Source organism: Cantharellus anzutake (assembly GCF_015039405.1).
Source record: "Cantharellus anzutake strain C23 chromosome Unknown EI90scaffold_33, whole genome shotgun sequence".
NCBI classification, from domain to species: Eukaryota; Fungi; Basidiomycota; class Agaricomycetes; order Cantharellales; family Hydnaceae; genus Cantharellus; species Cantharellus anzutake.
This window is the reverse complement of record NW_024066983.1, coordinates 286,343-299,415: the sequence shown is the minus strand read 5'-3', so window position 1 is coordinate 299,415 and position 13,073 is coordinate 286,343. Positions and strand designations below refer to the sequence as shown.

General features: G+C 49.6%; 6 protein-coding genes across 6 annotated transcripts; 3 read left to right on the top strand and 3 right to left on the bottom strand.

Moving 5' to 3' along the window:
- Positions 1 to 43: 43 nt before the first annotated feature.
- EI90DRAFT_2924854 (Dbl homology domain-containing protein) lies at positions 44 to 2,988 on the top strand (the record flags this gene model as incomplete). Its single annotated transcript, XM_039054878.1, has 13 exons — positions 44 to 95; positions 152 to 280; positions 335 to 505; positions 691 to 1,427; positions 1,483 to 1,551; positions 1,601 to 1,663; positions 1,717 to 1,806; positions 1,865 to 1,969; positions 2,018 to 2,101; positions 2,152 to 2,250; positions 2,304 to 2,461; positions 2,513 to 2,733; positions 2,834 to 2,988. Coding segments are annotated over 13 exons (2,133 nt in total), but the record flags the coding sequence as incomplete, so codon positions are not given.
- A 266-nt stretch (positions 2,989 to 3,254) lies between these two features.
- EI90DRAFT_2876050 (P-loop containing nucleoside triphosphate hydrolase protein) lies at positions 3,255 to 4,980 on the bottom strand (the record flags this gene model as incomplete). Its single annotated transcript, XM_039053883.1, has 3 exons — positions 3,255 to 4,110; positions 4,160 to 4,709; positions 4,773 to 4,980. Coding segments are annotated over 3 exons (1,614 nt in total), but the record flags the coding sequence as incomplete, so codon positions are not given.
- A 538-nt stretch (positions 4,981 to 5,518) lies between these two features.
- On the top strand, positions 5,519 to 7,065 carry EI90DRAFT_3063745 (Per1-like protein). The gene is made up of 3 exons (XM_039060746.1): positions 5,519 to 5,566; positions 5,631 to 6,098; positions 6,156 to 7,065. Exons 2-3 carry the CDS (start codon positions 5,633 to 5,635, stop codon positions 6,758 to 6,760), a joined length of 1,071 nt encoding a protein of 356 aa, XP_038914520.1. The 5' UTR covers positions 5,519 to 5,566; positions 5,631 to 5,632; the 3' UTR covers positions 6,761 to 7,065.
- Positions 6,866 to 8,296, bottom strand: EI90DRAFT_2924810 (DNA glycosylase; the record flags this gene model as incomplete). Its single annotated transcript, XM_039054876.1, has 8 exons — positions 6,866 to 7,126; positions 7,203 to 7,275; positions 7,383 to 7,489; positions 7,555 to 7,598; positions 7,662 to 7,738; positions 7,802 to 7,827; positions 7,897 to 8,058; positions 8,123 to 8,296. 8 exons carry the CDS (start codon positions 8,294 to 8,296, stop codon positions 6,866 to 6,868), a joined length of 924 nt encoding a protein of 307 aa, XP_038914519.1.
- A 653-nt stretch (positions 8,297 to 8,949) lies between these two features.
- Positions 8,950 to 11,644, top strand: EI90DRAFT_3290368 (uncharacterized protein). The gene is made up of 8 exons (XM_039067217.1): positions 8,950 to 9,280; positions 9,302 to 9,382; positions 9,469 to 9,498; positions 9,614 to 10,599; positions 10,657 to 10,850; positions 10,905 to 10,928; positions 10,990 to 11,170; positions 11,230 to 11,644. Exons 1-8 carry the CDS (start codon positions 9,254 to 9,256, stop codon positions 11,396 to 11,398), a joined length of 1,692 nt encoding a protein of 563 aa, XP_038914518.1. The 5' UTR covers positions 8,950 to 9,253; the 3' UTR covers positions 11,399 to 11,644.
- EI90DRAFT_2924735 (tryptophanyl-tRNA synthetase) lies at positions 11,605 to 13,013 on the bottom strand (the record flags this gene model as incomplete). The annotated part of the gene is made up of 7 exons (XM_039054874.1): positions 11,605 to 11,822; positions 11,874 to 12,116; positions 12,182 to 12,303; positions 12,363 to 12,448; positions 12,498 to 12,578; positions 12,634 to 12,846; positions 12,897 to 13,013. The coding sequence occupies 7 exons, from the start codon at positions 13,011 to 13,013 to the stop codon at positions 11,605 to 11,607; spliced, it is 1,080 nt and encodes a 359-aa protein (XP_038914517.1).
- Positions 13,014 to 13,073: the final 60 nt, after the last annotated feature.

The following is a 13,073-nucleotide window of genomic DNA, read 5'->3' as shown; positions in this document are numbered from 1 at the left end:
AGTGTCCGAAACAATTGATCTCACTCTTTGAACTCTCGCAGCGTTGAGCGTGCGGTCGCTGTATCCATATGACGGACAACGAGCGGAAGACCTCTGTGAGTCAACTATAACACCGTTGCAGCCTAAATGTTTCTCTAATTTTGCTCACTAGCCTTTAGCGAAAATGTCGTCATTTCAGCGCATCCATCTAAATCAGGTGATGACTGGTGGCATGGCACTCTCGTGAGTAATGGAAAACGTGGGTTCTTCCCTGCGAGCTATGTTGTTGTCATCGAACAAGGTATGGAGCCCCACCATGCGTTCTATTCAATACTCAGCATCTCTACGTCACTAGTTACGCATGCTAGGGCGTTATTCACATATCACAGTTCCAGCGCGGAAGAACTTTCGTTTAATGAGGACGATACCCTAAGCATCGTAGAGAGGTCTGAGGGTGACTGGTGGAAGGCTCAAAAGGATGGAAGCGTTTTCTTAGTGCCCGCTGCTTATCTTGAGGTGGTGAATGGTTAGTCGGAGCTCCTCTTTCCACATTGAGTATCATGTTCACCTCATTTTGGCGTCGTGGCAGACTGAAGTAATTTTTCCTTTTCGTTTGTTTCGCTTGTATGTCACGTCAAACCAAAATTGGATCATTTAACCCCACAGTTCTCTCCCCTTCGTTGGGGGTTCTCGTGGATAACACGGAGTCAGTAACAACTCCCACGTCTCCCACTTTGAATCGACAAGCGTCGGACAATATCAGGACTCCTGGAAGGAGCCGCGGTGACAACGATGATTATTCTGAGCACTCGCAATACCACTCATTTTCAGAGTCGGACGATGAGCAGCAAAGCAGCAGTGTCAAACCTGAAGATACGGAAGTTGAATTTCAACTGAAGGCTGCTGAACGGGCCCACATCTTGGAAGCGGCGGGTCTGATATTGAAGATGGATAAGACGGAGCCACCGCCACCTCGCCCGACGAGGAGAAGGTCAGCGAAAAACCGAAGAACGCCTCCTCTTCCACCTCAGAAGGAGCCATCGCCATCTTCTGCTCGGTACAAAGAATTACCCCCGATCCCCTCTGAAATAAATAATTCCGTGTTGCATGATGACGACGCTTTCGACCGCTATGAGCAGTACCGTCAGCAGCAATCCTCTATTCAAGGAATGTCGAGCCCCCCATCGGTTACTTCCATAGACAACGTTCCGCCTTCTCCCGCCAGCGCTTCGTATTCTTTCGTATCTATTCAGTCCAAAGATGACAGTAGTCACCGCAGTGGCGGATCTAGTTTTTTACTCTTCCTTCAGAAAGCTGGTTCACGAGCAACGACAGCCCTCAGTACTGATAGGAAATCAACTTTAACAATATCAGCTCCGGTCATATCCGCTCCGATGGCCGACGCAGGGACCTCCATTCAGCGATCAAACACCCCAGCCTTCGGGAGTGTGAGTATGGGTCTCTGTTTTCGTTACAGTTACTGATTTTTGCATGTTTGGTCAGTCCTGGAGTAGCCTTGTTGATGAGTCAGCGTTAGAAGGGATCCCATCCATGGAGAGAAGACGCCAAGAGGTGACTCACATTACCTAAATGGCAGTGGCATACTTATGTGCATCCAAAGGCCATGTTCGAACTGATAACTACTGAAAGTGGATACGTGCATGATCTCCAGCTCATCATCGAGGTGAGGAAATGACTACGCTGGCACCTGGTTCACGAGTATGATCCGGACTGTAGACGTTTTATGCACCTCTTCTCAAGATCTTAACTGAAAAGGAATCAGTAGGAGTTTTTGCGAACATCGAAGAACTGCTTCTGTGCAACACAGTACGTATGCAAGTTCGGATAGGTAGTCGCCCTCAGCCCATGTTTTGTGTTATCGTAGGCCTTCTTGAGTTCACTCGAGGGTCGGCAGAAGGAATCACGACTCTATATCGATAGCATTTCAGACATTCTGGAAGAGCATGCTCCGGGATTTGATATCTATGCCGTAATTTCGTATTGCTTTTCGCCATTCTTTCACCTAACATTCTTGCAGGGTTACTGTGTTGGCCAAGGCCCAGCCATAAAACTCCTTCAAACTCTTAGGGAAACCAAGCCGGATTTGGATGCATATTTACAAGTGGGCTACATTTCTACTCAGGTACATTTTGGCCTCCAACATGTTTCTAGGAAACGAGGAATGATCCGGCAACCCGAAATCTTGACCTATCCAGCTACTTGCTTATACCAATGCAACGAATTACCCGATACCCTCTGTTGCTGAAACAGGTTTTTTGCATTGCAACCCTCTTGTTCCTTCATAATAATGATTGTCTCTGCAGATAAGCGCAAATACCCAGGGCGATGAAGACAGGAAGAGAATCGATTCATCTATCCATACAATAGAACGCATTCTTGATAACATAAATGAGCGAATCCGGGAACGGGAAGGTCAGGAACGGTTGGCTAGTGTCTCTAAGAATCTTTGGATCGGTCAAGGGTGAATTATGAGAGGTTAATCGGAATGGCACGATACTGACTCCGGAACTAGACGACTTGATCTTACTGCTGCAACGCGGTATATGGGACGCCGGACACTCGTAAAGGAGGGTGTACTAATCAAAGCCAAGAGTGGACGCAGGCTCCGGGCATTTCTATGCAATGATGTCCTCGTTCTTACGGATGAAAGTGCGAATTCAATCTATAGAATGGCGAGTCCTCCTGAAACACGAGTTCGTTCGGGGTTGGCTCACCTTGATGACAGCCTATTCCGTTGACAGATATGCAAGTCTCAGAGCCTTCAGGGACCCGAGGTAGAACTCTTCACTATCCTTAAACCATGTTCTGACCACATTGGTTGCAGATGAAGCAGCCTTTCAAATTTCGGTGGCATATCCGAGAGGAGGGGACATTATCAAGTTGAAAGCAACTTCTATCAAAGAATGTCAAGATTGGATTCGAGCTATTGGCAACGCTTCAGCGGAATGCCGAAGAGCAGACCGTAGGGCATCTCACACCAGTTTCTGAAAGACGTACAGGATTGTAATTTGCGTGCTATTGTAAATATACAGTATGGAGCGTATTGATAGAGGTGACCTACCGTGCGCAGCAGTTTTTCAACTAACTCATGAGCGAGCCGTTGGGGAAGACTGTGACCTAACGCCCACCTCTCTCGGAGCGATCATTCCGCTGCCCTGAGTGGCCGTCGCATACTCCCAATAGAAGCCTCTCTGCTTGGTACCTTTCAAAGAATCCTGGGATTCTTTGATGTAGTTTCTACCAAATGTTCCACTCAGCAAGCCATCAATAGCTCCCTCCACATCATCCTTAAACTTTTGAGCCTTGTCTCGGTTTGAAAAGGCTAGAGGCAGACGCTGGGATAGCCACAAATAGAGCACGAGACTCTTGTGCATGACCTCGAGGGTTTGAAGCACTTCGGCTTGGTCACTTTCCTGTTTACGAGTTGATTGACCCACAGAAGGATCTGGTGAATCGGAGAGTTGAGTATTATCATATGGAGGTGTTCCCGGACTACACGGCGGTTCAAGTGAAGTATTGTTCAATGGTTCTGCATTCAAGCCTTGAGCGGTACGTAAGGCGGCAAGATACCCACGACGGTCCAGGATAGGCTCCAGGTCTACCTGGATATTGGCGTTATATGCATCTACGTAATCGTTCATACTCTCCAGGGATTGGGGATCTCGCCATTGAACTGGGGCTTTGAGAAAAGTACAGGATTCTGCAAAGAATCCATTGCCCATCTTTTTATCCACAAATGCTGCAGCGTGATCGTCCCTCCCTCGAAGTAAGGGGGTGTAATTGGGACTGGGTAACGCTAAATGCTCTAGAGCTACGTTGATACCTCTGAAGCCCCCTCCAGAAGGGAGAGCATTGTACAATGCCTCGAGCTTGTCTTCTGGCAGTTCGATGTAAGCCTGCGTGATGGAGGGATTTGTGGACTTCATTGCGAATTTAAGTCTCGCTAGGTCGCTGCTCCACATCGTAGTCACTTCACCTATGGAGCCGTCCGTGTGGAGACCGAAACGACCTGCCCGACCTGCTATCTGTTTTGTTTGGCTCAGGGTCAAATAAGTAACGTCCTTTCCATCCCATTTTTGGAGAGAGGCGAATATCACCCTTCTGATTTTTCTGTGGCATGGGATCAGCAATGCACCGCGTAGAGTGGTTAAAAACAAACAGATTGAGGCCCATCCCAATTGCATCACTAGCAACCATCACATCTAACACGGACTCGAGATGATTAAAATGTTGCGCCTGCTCACTTCGTACTTCTGGTGGTAATCGCCCGTAGGCAACTGCGCATTTCAATCCCGTTTCCTTCTCGATTTTCCTTTTCGTTTGAAAAATCTTGTTTCGAGAAAACGCCACGACGCAGTCACCTTTCTGTACTTTGGAAAAGTCCCCATGAAGACTCGGAGAGACAACAAGGGGTGTGAGTCTTTGGTAGCGATGGATAACCACATCATCCCCAGCATCGACAGCCAGTCTCTGGATAAGATCAACGGCGGTATCTTCCCCACAAAGGTGCACCTCTTTTGCGCAAACGCCCAGGACGGCGTATGTCCATGCTGAGCCTCGAAAAGGGTCAGCGATCATTTGAATTTCATCAATGACCGCAACGTCAAAAGCAGCGTTTCGGGGAAGCATTTCGACGGTGCAACTAAGCAACCTGGCCGCGGGGTCAACAATCCTGTGTTCCTCCCCCGTGAGCAAGTTGCAGGGGCGCCCTTTGGAGAGTGGCAGGGGAATGTCCGAGGCCGATGGCTGGGCATTGTCAAGTACATCAACACCCGCGTCTTTTGGGGGGGCAGTAATCGAACCATTGTTCAGCCTCTCCCATACCTCGTGTGCAAGTAGACGTAAAGGTCCGGCATAAACACCTGTGAGAGCACCAGCCAAGGCACGAAGTGCATTGTATGTCTTTCCACTGTTGGTGGGCCCAACATGAAGATGAATCGTTCGTTTAAGGGAGCGGGCTCGGGGAAACCATTCCGCGGGGCGTTGCATGTTTGTGAGCTCGAGAAGACGAGCTGCTGTTTCACTGTGGGGATTTTGAACCCGGGCTACATGAGCCATAAATTGTTGCAACAGTACACAATGAGCTGCCGTATCTATGTCATTATGGATGATCGCATCGAATAGGGCGGTGTTCCATGAGGTAGGGAGTCCCTTTTGGGTCTTCAACTCAACTTTCACTGTCGATTTGAAGGTTGGGAGTAACCAGGACGCAGCTCTGGGGGAGATGCCGAGGGCAGAGAGCGCCTCGAGCGTTCCTGGAGATTCACACCAAGCATCAACCTTCTTGAGGACGTTCCAGCGAAGCTGCCATGGCTTCAGTGGCACTGCTCGACGTTCGGGGAACTTTGGGGCATTAAGACTGTCGAGACGCTTTGACGGCACGGTTCTCGTTCTAGCACTCCTATTAACCGCTGAGGTTGCGCTAAGATGTCTGATACGCGCAGCCCATGGCGTTCGCTTCACCACCAACCACATCCAAACGGAGCAGAAATCTGAGGCCGCCGGAAGTAAGCGGTGGCACTGCCACTGCATTCACTCTGTGGCCAGGGTCCCATAACTTTGCGCCGTAAGCCATCCATTTCCGTCGACTTATCCAAGTCCCAGCCATATTGAACTCTCTATTGCAATAGGGATGTGGACGCTTTTCTGTTTGCTAATTTTTTGTGTCTCATGTACCGCGTCGTCAGGCGATAGATCTCTTGAGTTTCAAAGGTGCCTCTCAGGGTGTCGCGTTGCTGAGTGTCATCCTGGGGAGTTTCCGCTCGCGCTGCGCCTCACTTTATGGACGTGTTCCGATAACTGCGCGTATCTATGCACCCATGCTGTTACCGATGAGGCAGAAGAACGAATACGCCTCAATGGTAGTTCGGCTGCCAGAATTCAGCAGTTCTATGGAAAGTGGGCGTTCTGGAGGTTTCTTGGGATGCAGGAACCGGCGTCCGTGATATTTTCGCTTCTGAATCTCTGGGCGCATGTGAATGGCTACCGCCTGCTACGTCATAAAATGCCCAGCAAGCACCCTATGAGAAAGCTCTACTTATGGTGGTCGTGCATCAATGCCAATGTTTGGATCTGGTCGAGCGTGTTTCATATACGAGGCGAGCACGCAATCCTACATGCGCACGTATGAATCTCTGATGGGCTTCTCAACACAGATAAACCTACCAGCGAGAAGCTTGACTACTTTTCGGCTGGTCTAGCTATCCTATTTTCCCTCTTCGTGGCTCTTGTGCGAGTACTTCATCTGTATAGGCCCCCTATTCGCAAGCACGCACATGGATTCCCCCCTAGGGCACCGCCATATCGTGGGCTTGCCATCATTTTCTCTGTGCTTTACATTTGCCATGTATCGTATCTTTCCCTTGCTCCTCGCTTCGATTATGGGTACAACATTGTCGTAAATGTCGTTGTTGGCATGGTGCACAACTTCCTTTGGGTCCTTTTCAGTGTCCCGTTTACTCCCTTCCAGCGATATCCATCACGGCCAAATTCCCGCGGGTTTAAGCCATATCCGCATTCACTTTACGGCACACAGAAAAGTGGAAAATGGAGAGGTACACCCGCGATCATTGCCCTTCTCACGACCCTCGCTACGTCCCTTGAATTATTCGACTTTCCCCCTTGGCGACGAGTGATCGATGCACATTCGCTCTGGCACCTTGCCACAGCTCCCATCGCCGTCCTATGGTACCGCTTTCTGGTCCAGGACTCGCTGGATGATGGATGGGCGGAATCCAATATTGAATTTACAAGCAACTGAACAGGGCGCTGGTGGAAAGTCCCTGATATGGAAACACTTTGTCGTCTAGCCATCTGCCTTGCAATAATTTATCCGCAGAAAAAAAATCGTACCATTCCTGTCCTCTTACTTTTCTATTTTGACCAAGCCCCCTGATGGCTCGATCTCGATCTCGATCTTGGGCATGTAATCTGCATGTACCAAGGCATACTCCGATTCCCCTCTATCCTGGGCACTTATCGCCGGCGAGAGCAACACGCCCCGCTCTTTGGAAGAACTCGCCGTTCCGACGGTATTTTTCCGTCTTGTTACCCGGGCGCTCGGACACAAGTGCCGGTCGCTAAGCTTGCAAACTTCGCATCTTGGGTTCACGGGGAGGCAAATGACCTGAACGCAATGATACAATATGAAATGTATGGTCATTGATAGGGGCAGGATCATATGAAAGATATCCGGAACTTACTTGTCCAAACCCGACAAGTAAGGGATTAATCTCGCGATGTAATTCGGAGGGCAGCCAGGATTGAAGGTTAAGCCTTGCGCGGGCGAATACGAGTTTGGGTTAATTTTTAGTGTCAAGACGCATACAGGGAGCGTGGAGCAAGCATTGAGTCGAAGCGAAACAATCTAGAAGGACCTTTACCTTGTTTGCTCAGGGTTTGTCGTTGGGGGCTTGTGCCATCCGAGTCTGTTGGTGATTCTGTGCACATGCACATCAACACCTATGCCATGATTGAGGTTCCAGGCACTCTGATATAATATTGTTTCATAAGTGATCTAGACCGAGTGATTGATTCATAAGAGATGCGGCTCACTTGCAGTGCGAGGAAGGCCATTTTAGGGCCAACGCCAGGTAATGCTTAAGAAGTACTAGTGAGAGGGCGGATGGAACAAACTATCCAAAAAAAAAACGTGAACGTACAACACAATTCATCCACGGTCTTCGGAACGTCTGAATCAAATTCATCTTTAAGTTTCTGGGCAGTTTGCCGGACATATCTTTAGAATGGCGCACGGCCGAAAATGGGATGGATGACACGAGACAGAGGTGTGTTTGCTCACTGAGTCTTTCGCCGCCAAAAGCCCACCTGAAAAATTCAACAGCTGGTAAAGATCGCGTACATACATAGCCGTTGACAATCATGTGTGTTGCTCACCTTGCAAATCGCCGCTTCGATCGTCGCATTGGTAGCTGAAAGTATATTGTCAACGGTCAGACCTCCAAGAGCTTCTGACAAGCTTCGGACGGCTGCATGTGTGACCTCATCCTTGGTTTGGGAACTAAGCATTAAGCTGATAAGCGTACTGAAGCGCTTCGTCTTCGCGTGCGAGGCACCAAACTTTCGATGATGAGATACATGGTTGAATGTATTTGCGACATACCCGAGGATCTCCGACTTCCTTCATGGAAGCGTCGCAGCCCATTACGTCTACAGGTGCTTGCATAGACTGACGCATTTCTTTAATCAAACCATAGACTTCCTCCCAATTATTGGGCACAGGGTGGGGGGTCTCCAAAGCCATCTGAATAGTCTTTTTCTTTCGCGGGCCGGCCATTTTCTGAGCAGAGATTGAGCGTTTGTTTGGGCCATTATTTTCTGAGTGATCAGCCACAACAGCAGCAACACTAGACCCGATCTCTCCTGACTCGGAAGAAGCCAGATGGGTGGCAATAGAGCGTTTTTTGTTAGATGGTCGTGACGATGATTTATATGCAAAAGACGACAATTGCGCAGAAAAAGATGTTGCCGGTTCGACCGCGGGGAGCTGGGCATGCTCGACTGAGTCAACAACCGCGACTGATGGGTCGTCTAATTCCAGAACAGCGGCCGTGCGCTTTCGCGGAGAATGACGAGTAGCTGTGCGCAGTGTGATGTTTGCATCGTGGCCTGCACGAGTCTCAGGCATCTTTGGAAAGATGGACGTGAGGCGTCAGGGTCATCGAGGAATGATCATTTCCAAATAAATCGTCTTTCAATTTATCCTTCAATTGGACTATCCTCATTGGGGACGCGTTTCAAGCGATTACAGTACAACTTATAAGTTCCAGGGATGCTCTTGCCTATCTTTCCTCCCAAACTCTTCATAAGAGCGGGCGGTTGACGCCTTGACGAAAGGAAAAGGACATTTCTCCCCGTCACCTAGTCCATCACCTAGAGGCGGCCTTTACATCGGTCCACGCCTAACAGTTTTTTTTTATAACTTTCCTTCGTACATGGGCAACACACGATTGGATGGTTTTAGTGACCCTCGACGTTATGTGCTCTCGCTGCCGCGGGTGTCCCCTCCTCTGTATGTCTGCCCGCTCAACTGTCCTTGGTCCGATTCACCGCTTCCATATATGCTGGCTAATCATTCCCCTGTGACCTTCGCAGCACTGGCCCGAAAGTATGCACAATACCCCATATTCCTTTTTGGAGGCAGCCAGCTTCCAGAAACGACCCTCCCCGCCAACATGTTTCTCGTTCGGCGACACCGGATTCCAAGCATACATCCACGGATCGATGCCGATCAATGGCAACCAGTTGCACTGTTACTGAGGTATGCACAATGATTTTGAAGCCAGAGAGCGCGGGAATCGATCGACTGAGGTTTTCTTCTTTTTTTGCCCCCGACTTGCAAGGTTCACTCACGCTCTGCGAGGTACATCCCATTCCCGGTAAACTCCGGCTCCTCATGCGCACGCGTCCAATCATGTCGATCAACATCGGATCTCGTTCCGCTCATAGACCCCTTATCACGATCACATTGCCGTCCTCGTGCGTGCCCTCTTTTGACCCTTCCTGGAATCATTATTGACATGACTTCACCCCAGAACCCATCACACGGCCGGACTCTCCCGTTACATCTTCTCTGTCCATTGACTTTCGGCAGGAACCCCGAGTTTCTGCTCTACGTAGCACGGTAGAAGGATCCGAACAAGAAAATGAACATCCCCACTCTCTGGTCCCAGAGACCGTCAGCGTCGTCGTTGGCGAGGTAACAACCTCCAAATCGCGAGCGTCTTCATTCGGTTCTTTAACTTCTTCTTCATCCGAATGTTCCATTCCAGGAAGTCATACCCTGGGAGGTCACACCTCTATCTATTCATCACCTCGCGTAATCTTTTCTGACAGAGCCTGGGAGCCTGGGTGCCGTGCACCAAGATTTCGTCTTGTGCGGGAAGACCAGGAGTCATCCTGCGATTCAAATTCTGATGACGATTCTCTGACTGGTTCGGAAAGAGGCTTGAGCGATTCGTCTGTCTCTGAGACTCCAAGCACCCCTGCTTCTGCATACCTCGACCTCTACAATCCACACGCTACTTATCAACGCACTTGGCTCAATTCTCGCCCTCCGTCACTTTACAATGAGCATCTCGATGCCAGTTCCCACTATTTGGACAAGCTGCCAGAGAATCTTGAACGTAGTGCTTATTCAGGAAGGACGATCCCACCTGCGGAGACCAGTTTTGAACGCCCCCTAATCTCGCGTCACAGGCCATCACGAAGCTGGTCCTCGACAACTATCGTCCCATCGGAGGCACCTTCCTCGCCTGTATCTATCAAACGTAAACGACTCAATTCATTGGATAGCTTGCCCCCTCCGCCCGAGAAGAAACCTCGCCTGAAACAACGCCCCGCTTCCCGGAAGTTGGTGCCTCCGACTGTGGCGACTACGTCCTCTACTTCGTTCTTTCCTGACAACATTCCAACCACGACGCATGCGCCACGCCGAACATCAGTCCCGCAGCTGACTATAGAAAAACAGCGAACATTCCCCTCCTACGTATCCATTCATCCCGCCTTTCCTCTCTTTTATCGTCAGTTCCCTATCTCTTCATATTTCGCACCTACGGACAGCTTGAGGAAGTTTGTATTGTGAGTGTTGGGTATTGGCTCCATCCCAGTTGTTGTTCTAAGCCTTGCATTAACTAGTCCTGGAGATGGTCCAAGCGGTATCACTCGCTTTACGTTCAACCCGCCCGCCGGTCCCATGGACCTGTATACACCCCGATTCGTCAAAGGATCCGGCAGCGAGAAGGTTGGACTCTGCCCCGTCTGTGTCGAGCCTGTTTCCCGTGGTGGGGAGGGCACAAAAGTAATACTAAAAACCAAGGTGTCTGCATACAGTAAGTCTAGTCAATCATGTTTCAAAAACTCTGCTCATTGTGTTCCTCTCCCAGATTATCATCTCCAATATTACCACGGTACGTTTATTGATGGTTTACCGCTCAAATACCCGATCTCATAAGACTGCAATCGTTGTAGGTATTTCATCCAAAACCGGCGCTCCTTTCTCGCCGCCCGTCGACTTCCGAACAACTCCTCGGCCTGGCTCAGGTGCGAAGGAACGAAAGGAAATCATTGAAGGATTGTGCCATAAATGCGAAAAATGGATCCCTCTTCAGGGCGTTAAAAATGTCGAGGTTATTGTCAAAGAACTTGCTTGGTGCGTCTCACTATCGTCGGAAGCCGAGATGTTGACGTGCTTACGAGACTCACTCTCAGGTGGAAGCATGCTGCATTCTGCCACAAGGCTACGATCATCCCCGGTGAACGTGATGCCTTCATCGAAGACGACATTTACAAACGCGTCCAGGAATTCCTCAGAGGCGATCAAACAGCCTTCGGACCTGCTGACGCCGAACCTTCCCTTATTGACATTGATGACAACTAAACTGTTTGTACACGCGTTTTTCTTTCATGGATTTCCGGCTGTATCTACTTGTTTGTATACTTGTATACTCTTGTGTTTCTCCTGGCAGCATTTTTCACTTCATAGTTTACACAAAAAACTCACACGCACACGGTTTTTCATTGTAGCATAGTGTTTCTTTCTATGTTTGCGTCTTCATCGAAGCCAAATGTATATACTCGATGTTGTTAAATAGCTTCTAACCCAATTCTAGATTTCACTTCCTGTAACGTCCTCGAGGCAATTGAACGTGCTCGCTCTGCACCATTGCGTGACACTGATTGAATATACCCCTCGTCTGAATTCAGACGATGAAACTCGGAGCGGATAGGTGCAACTCGACTTTCGACTGCTTCGGCCACTCTGCTCTTGAAGTCGACTAGGCTCGTATTCCTGAACTCCGCGGCTAAGCGGCCCAATCGTGCATTATAACTTCCCTGAGGATCATTCGAATCACTAGCGGACGTATCCAGGGCGGGATCCGTTGTACACGCGTGCAGGATGGTGAGGAGGTTGCTGACCCCTGGTCGGTCCTTAGGGTCCCAAACGATCTCGTGAGAGGAATCAGTGATTGCCTTGCGGATTTTGAGGGCGATCTCGTCGGCAGTATCCGTTAGTCCAATACGGGACTTTGGGTCGGCGGCAGATTTTGACATTTTTTGCGAAGAGTCACGAAGGGAAAAAATTCGTTTCGAGGGAGCTGGTGCAGTAGTAAGTAGGGTCAGTGCGTGGGGCAGGCGTGGGGCAGTGAATCTAGCAGCGCACTGATGATATCCTGAGGAAGATGGAAGGTTTCTGCCCGAAATTGTTGATTGAAGGCTTGTGCCAGATCACGAGTGAGCTCGAGGTGTTGGCGTTGATCCTCGCCTACCGGCACATGGGTCGCCCTTGCACGTGTGCATGAACATGCGCATGCTGATGGGTGGGTGAAACATGGGGAACATACTTGTAGAGCAATATATCCGCTGCTTGTAATACAGGATATGAGAAAAGCCCCAAGCGCTCATCTGTTTTACCGGTGCTGATTTTGGCCTGGACTGGATCTCAATTAACAGTGGCCGATCCACCGCTGGAGGCTCACTTTATACGTGGTCATGCGGTTGAGGCGTCCGAGCGGAGCTAGGCACCCTAAGATCCATGCCAGCTCCGCATGCTCTGATACCTAATCCGGATGGGATGTAGAAGCAAGTCTCGTGAGAGTTGGGCGATCCACCCACCTCATCTTGGTGAAATAATATGCTACGTGTGGGGTCGATTCCAATCGCAAGCAATGTGGCCATTGCCGCCCTTTTTTCCTGCCTTAATTGGGCAGGATCTTGAGGCAGTGTTATGGCGTGCAGCCCCACAACGGAATAGATGAGCTGGTCATCTGGTTGAGAGGCTTTCTGGAGATGGACCCAATTTACCAACGCTCCCAAATAGTTCCCTAGCTAGACTGTCTCGCTGAGTGAATACTAACGCAGAGGACAGCTTCGCGTACATGGGGCACTCCAGTAGGTTGGATCCCAGAAAATATTACCTTTCTCTGCCGGCTACGAAAAGAGGAAGACCGCCTGTATGAGGGGGTTGGTCTTGAACGACTGAAAACTCTGTGCATTCAAGCAGCTTTTGTTTGTGCTTATTTGGCTCGCGCTCAAAGCTCACCGTGTCATTCAAT

Coding starts and splice junctions, on each gene's coding strand:
- EI90DRAFT_3063745 (XM_039060746.1), top strand. CDS start 5,633: ATGTGGACGCTTTTCTGTTTGCTAATTTTTTGTGTCTCATGTACCGCG. Junction 6,099..6,155: donor GAGCGTGTTTCATATACGAG/GCGAGCACGCAA, acceptor TTCTCAACACAG/ATAAACCTACCAGCGAGAAG.
- EI90DRAFT_3290368 (XM_039067217.1), top strand. CDS start 9,254: ATGGCAACCAGTTGCACTGTTACTGAG. Junction 9,499..9,613: donor ACGATCACATTGCCGTCCTC/GTGCGTGCCCTC, acceptor GACTTTCGGCAG/GAACCCCGAGTTTCTGCTCT. Junction 10,929..10,989: donor TCATCTCCAATATTACCACG/GTACGTTTATTG, acceptor CAATCGTTGTAG/GTATTTCATCCAAAACCGGC.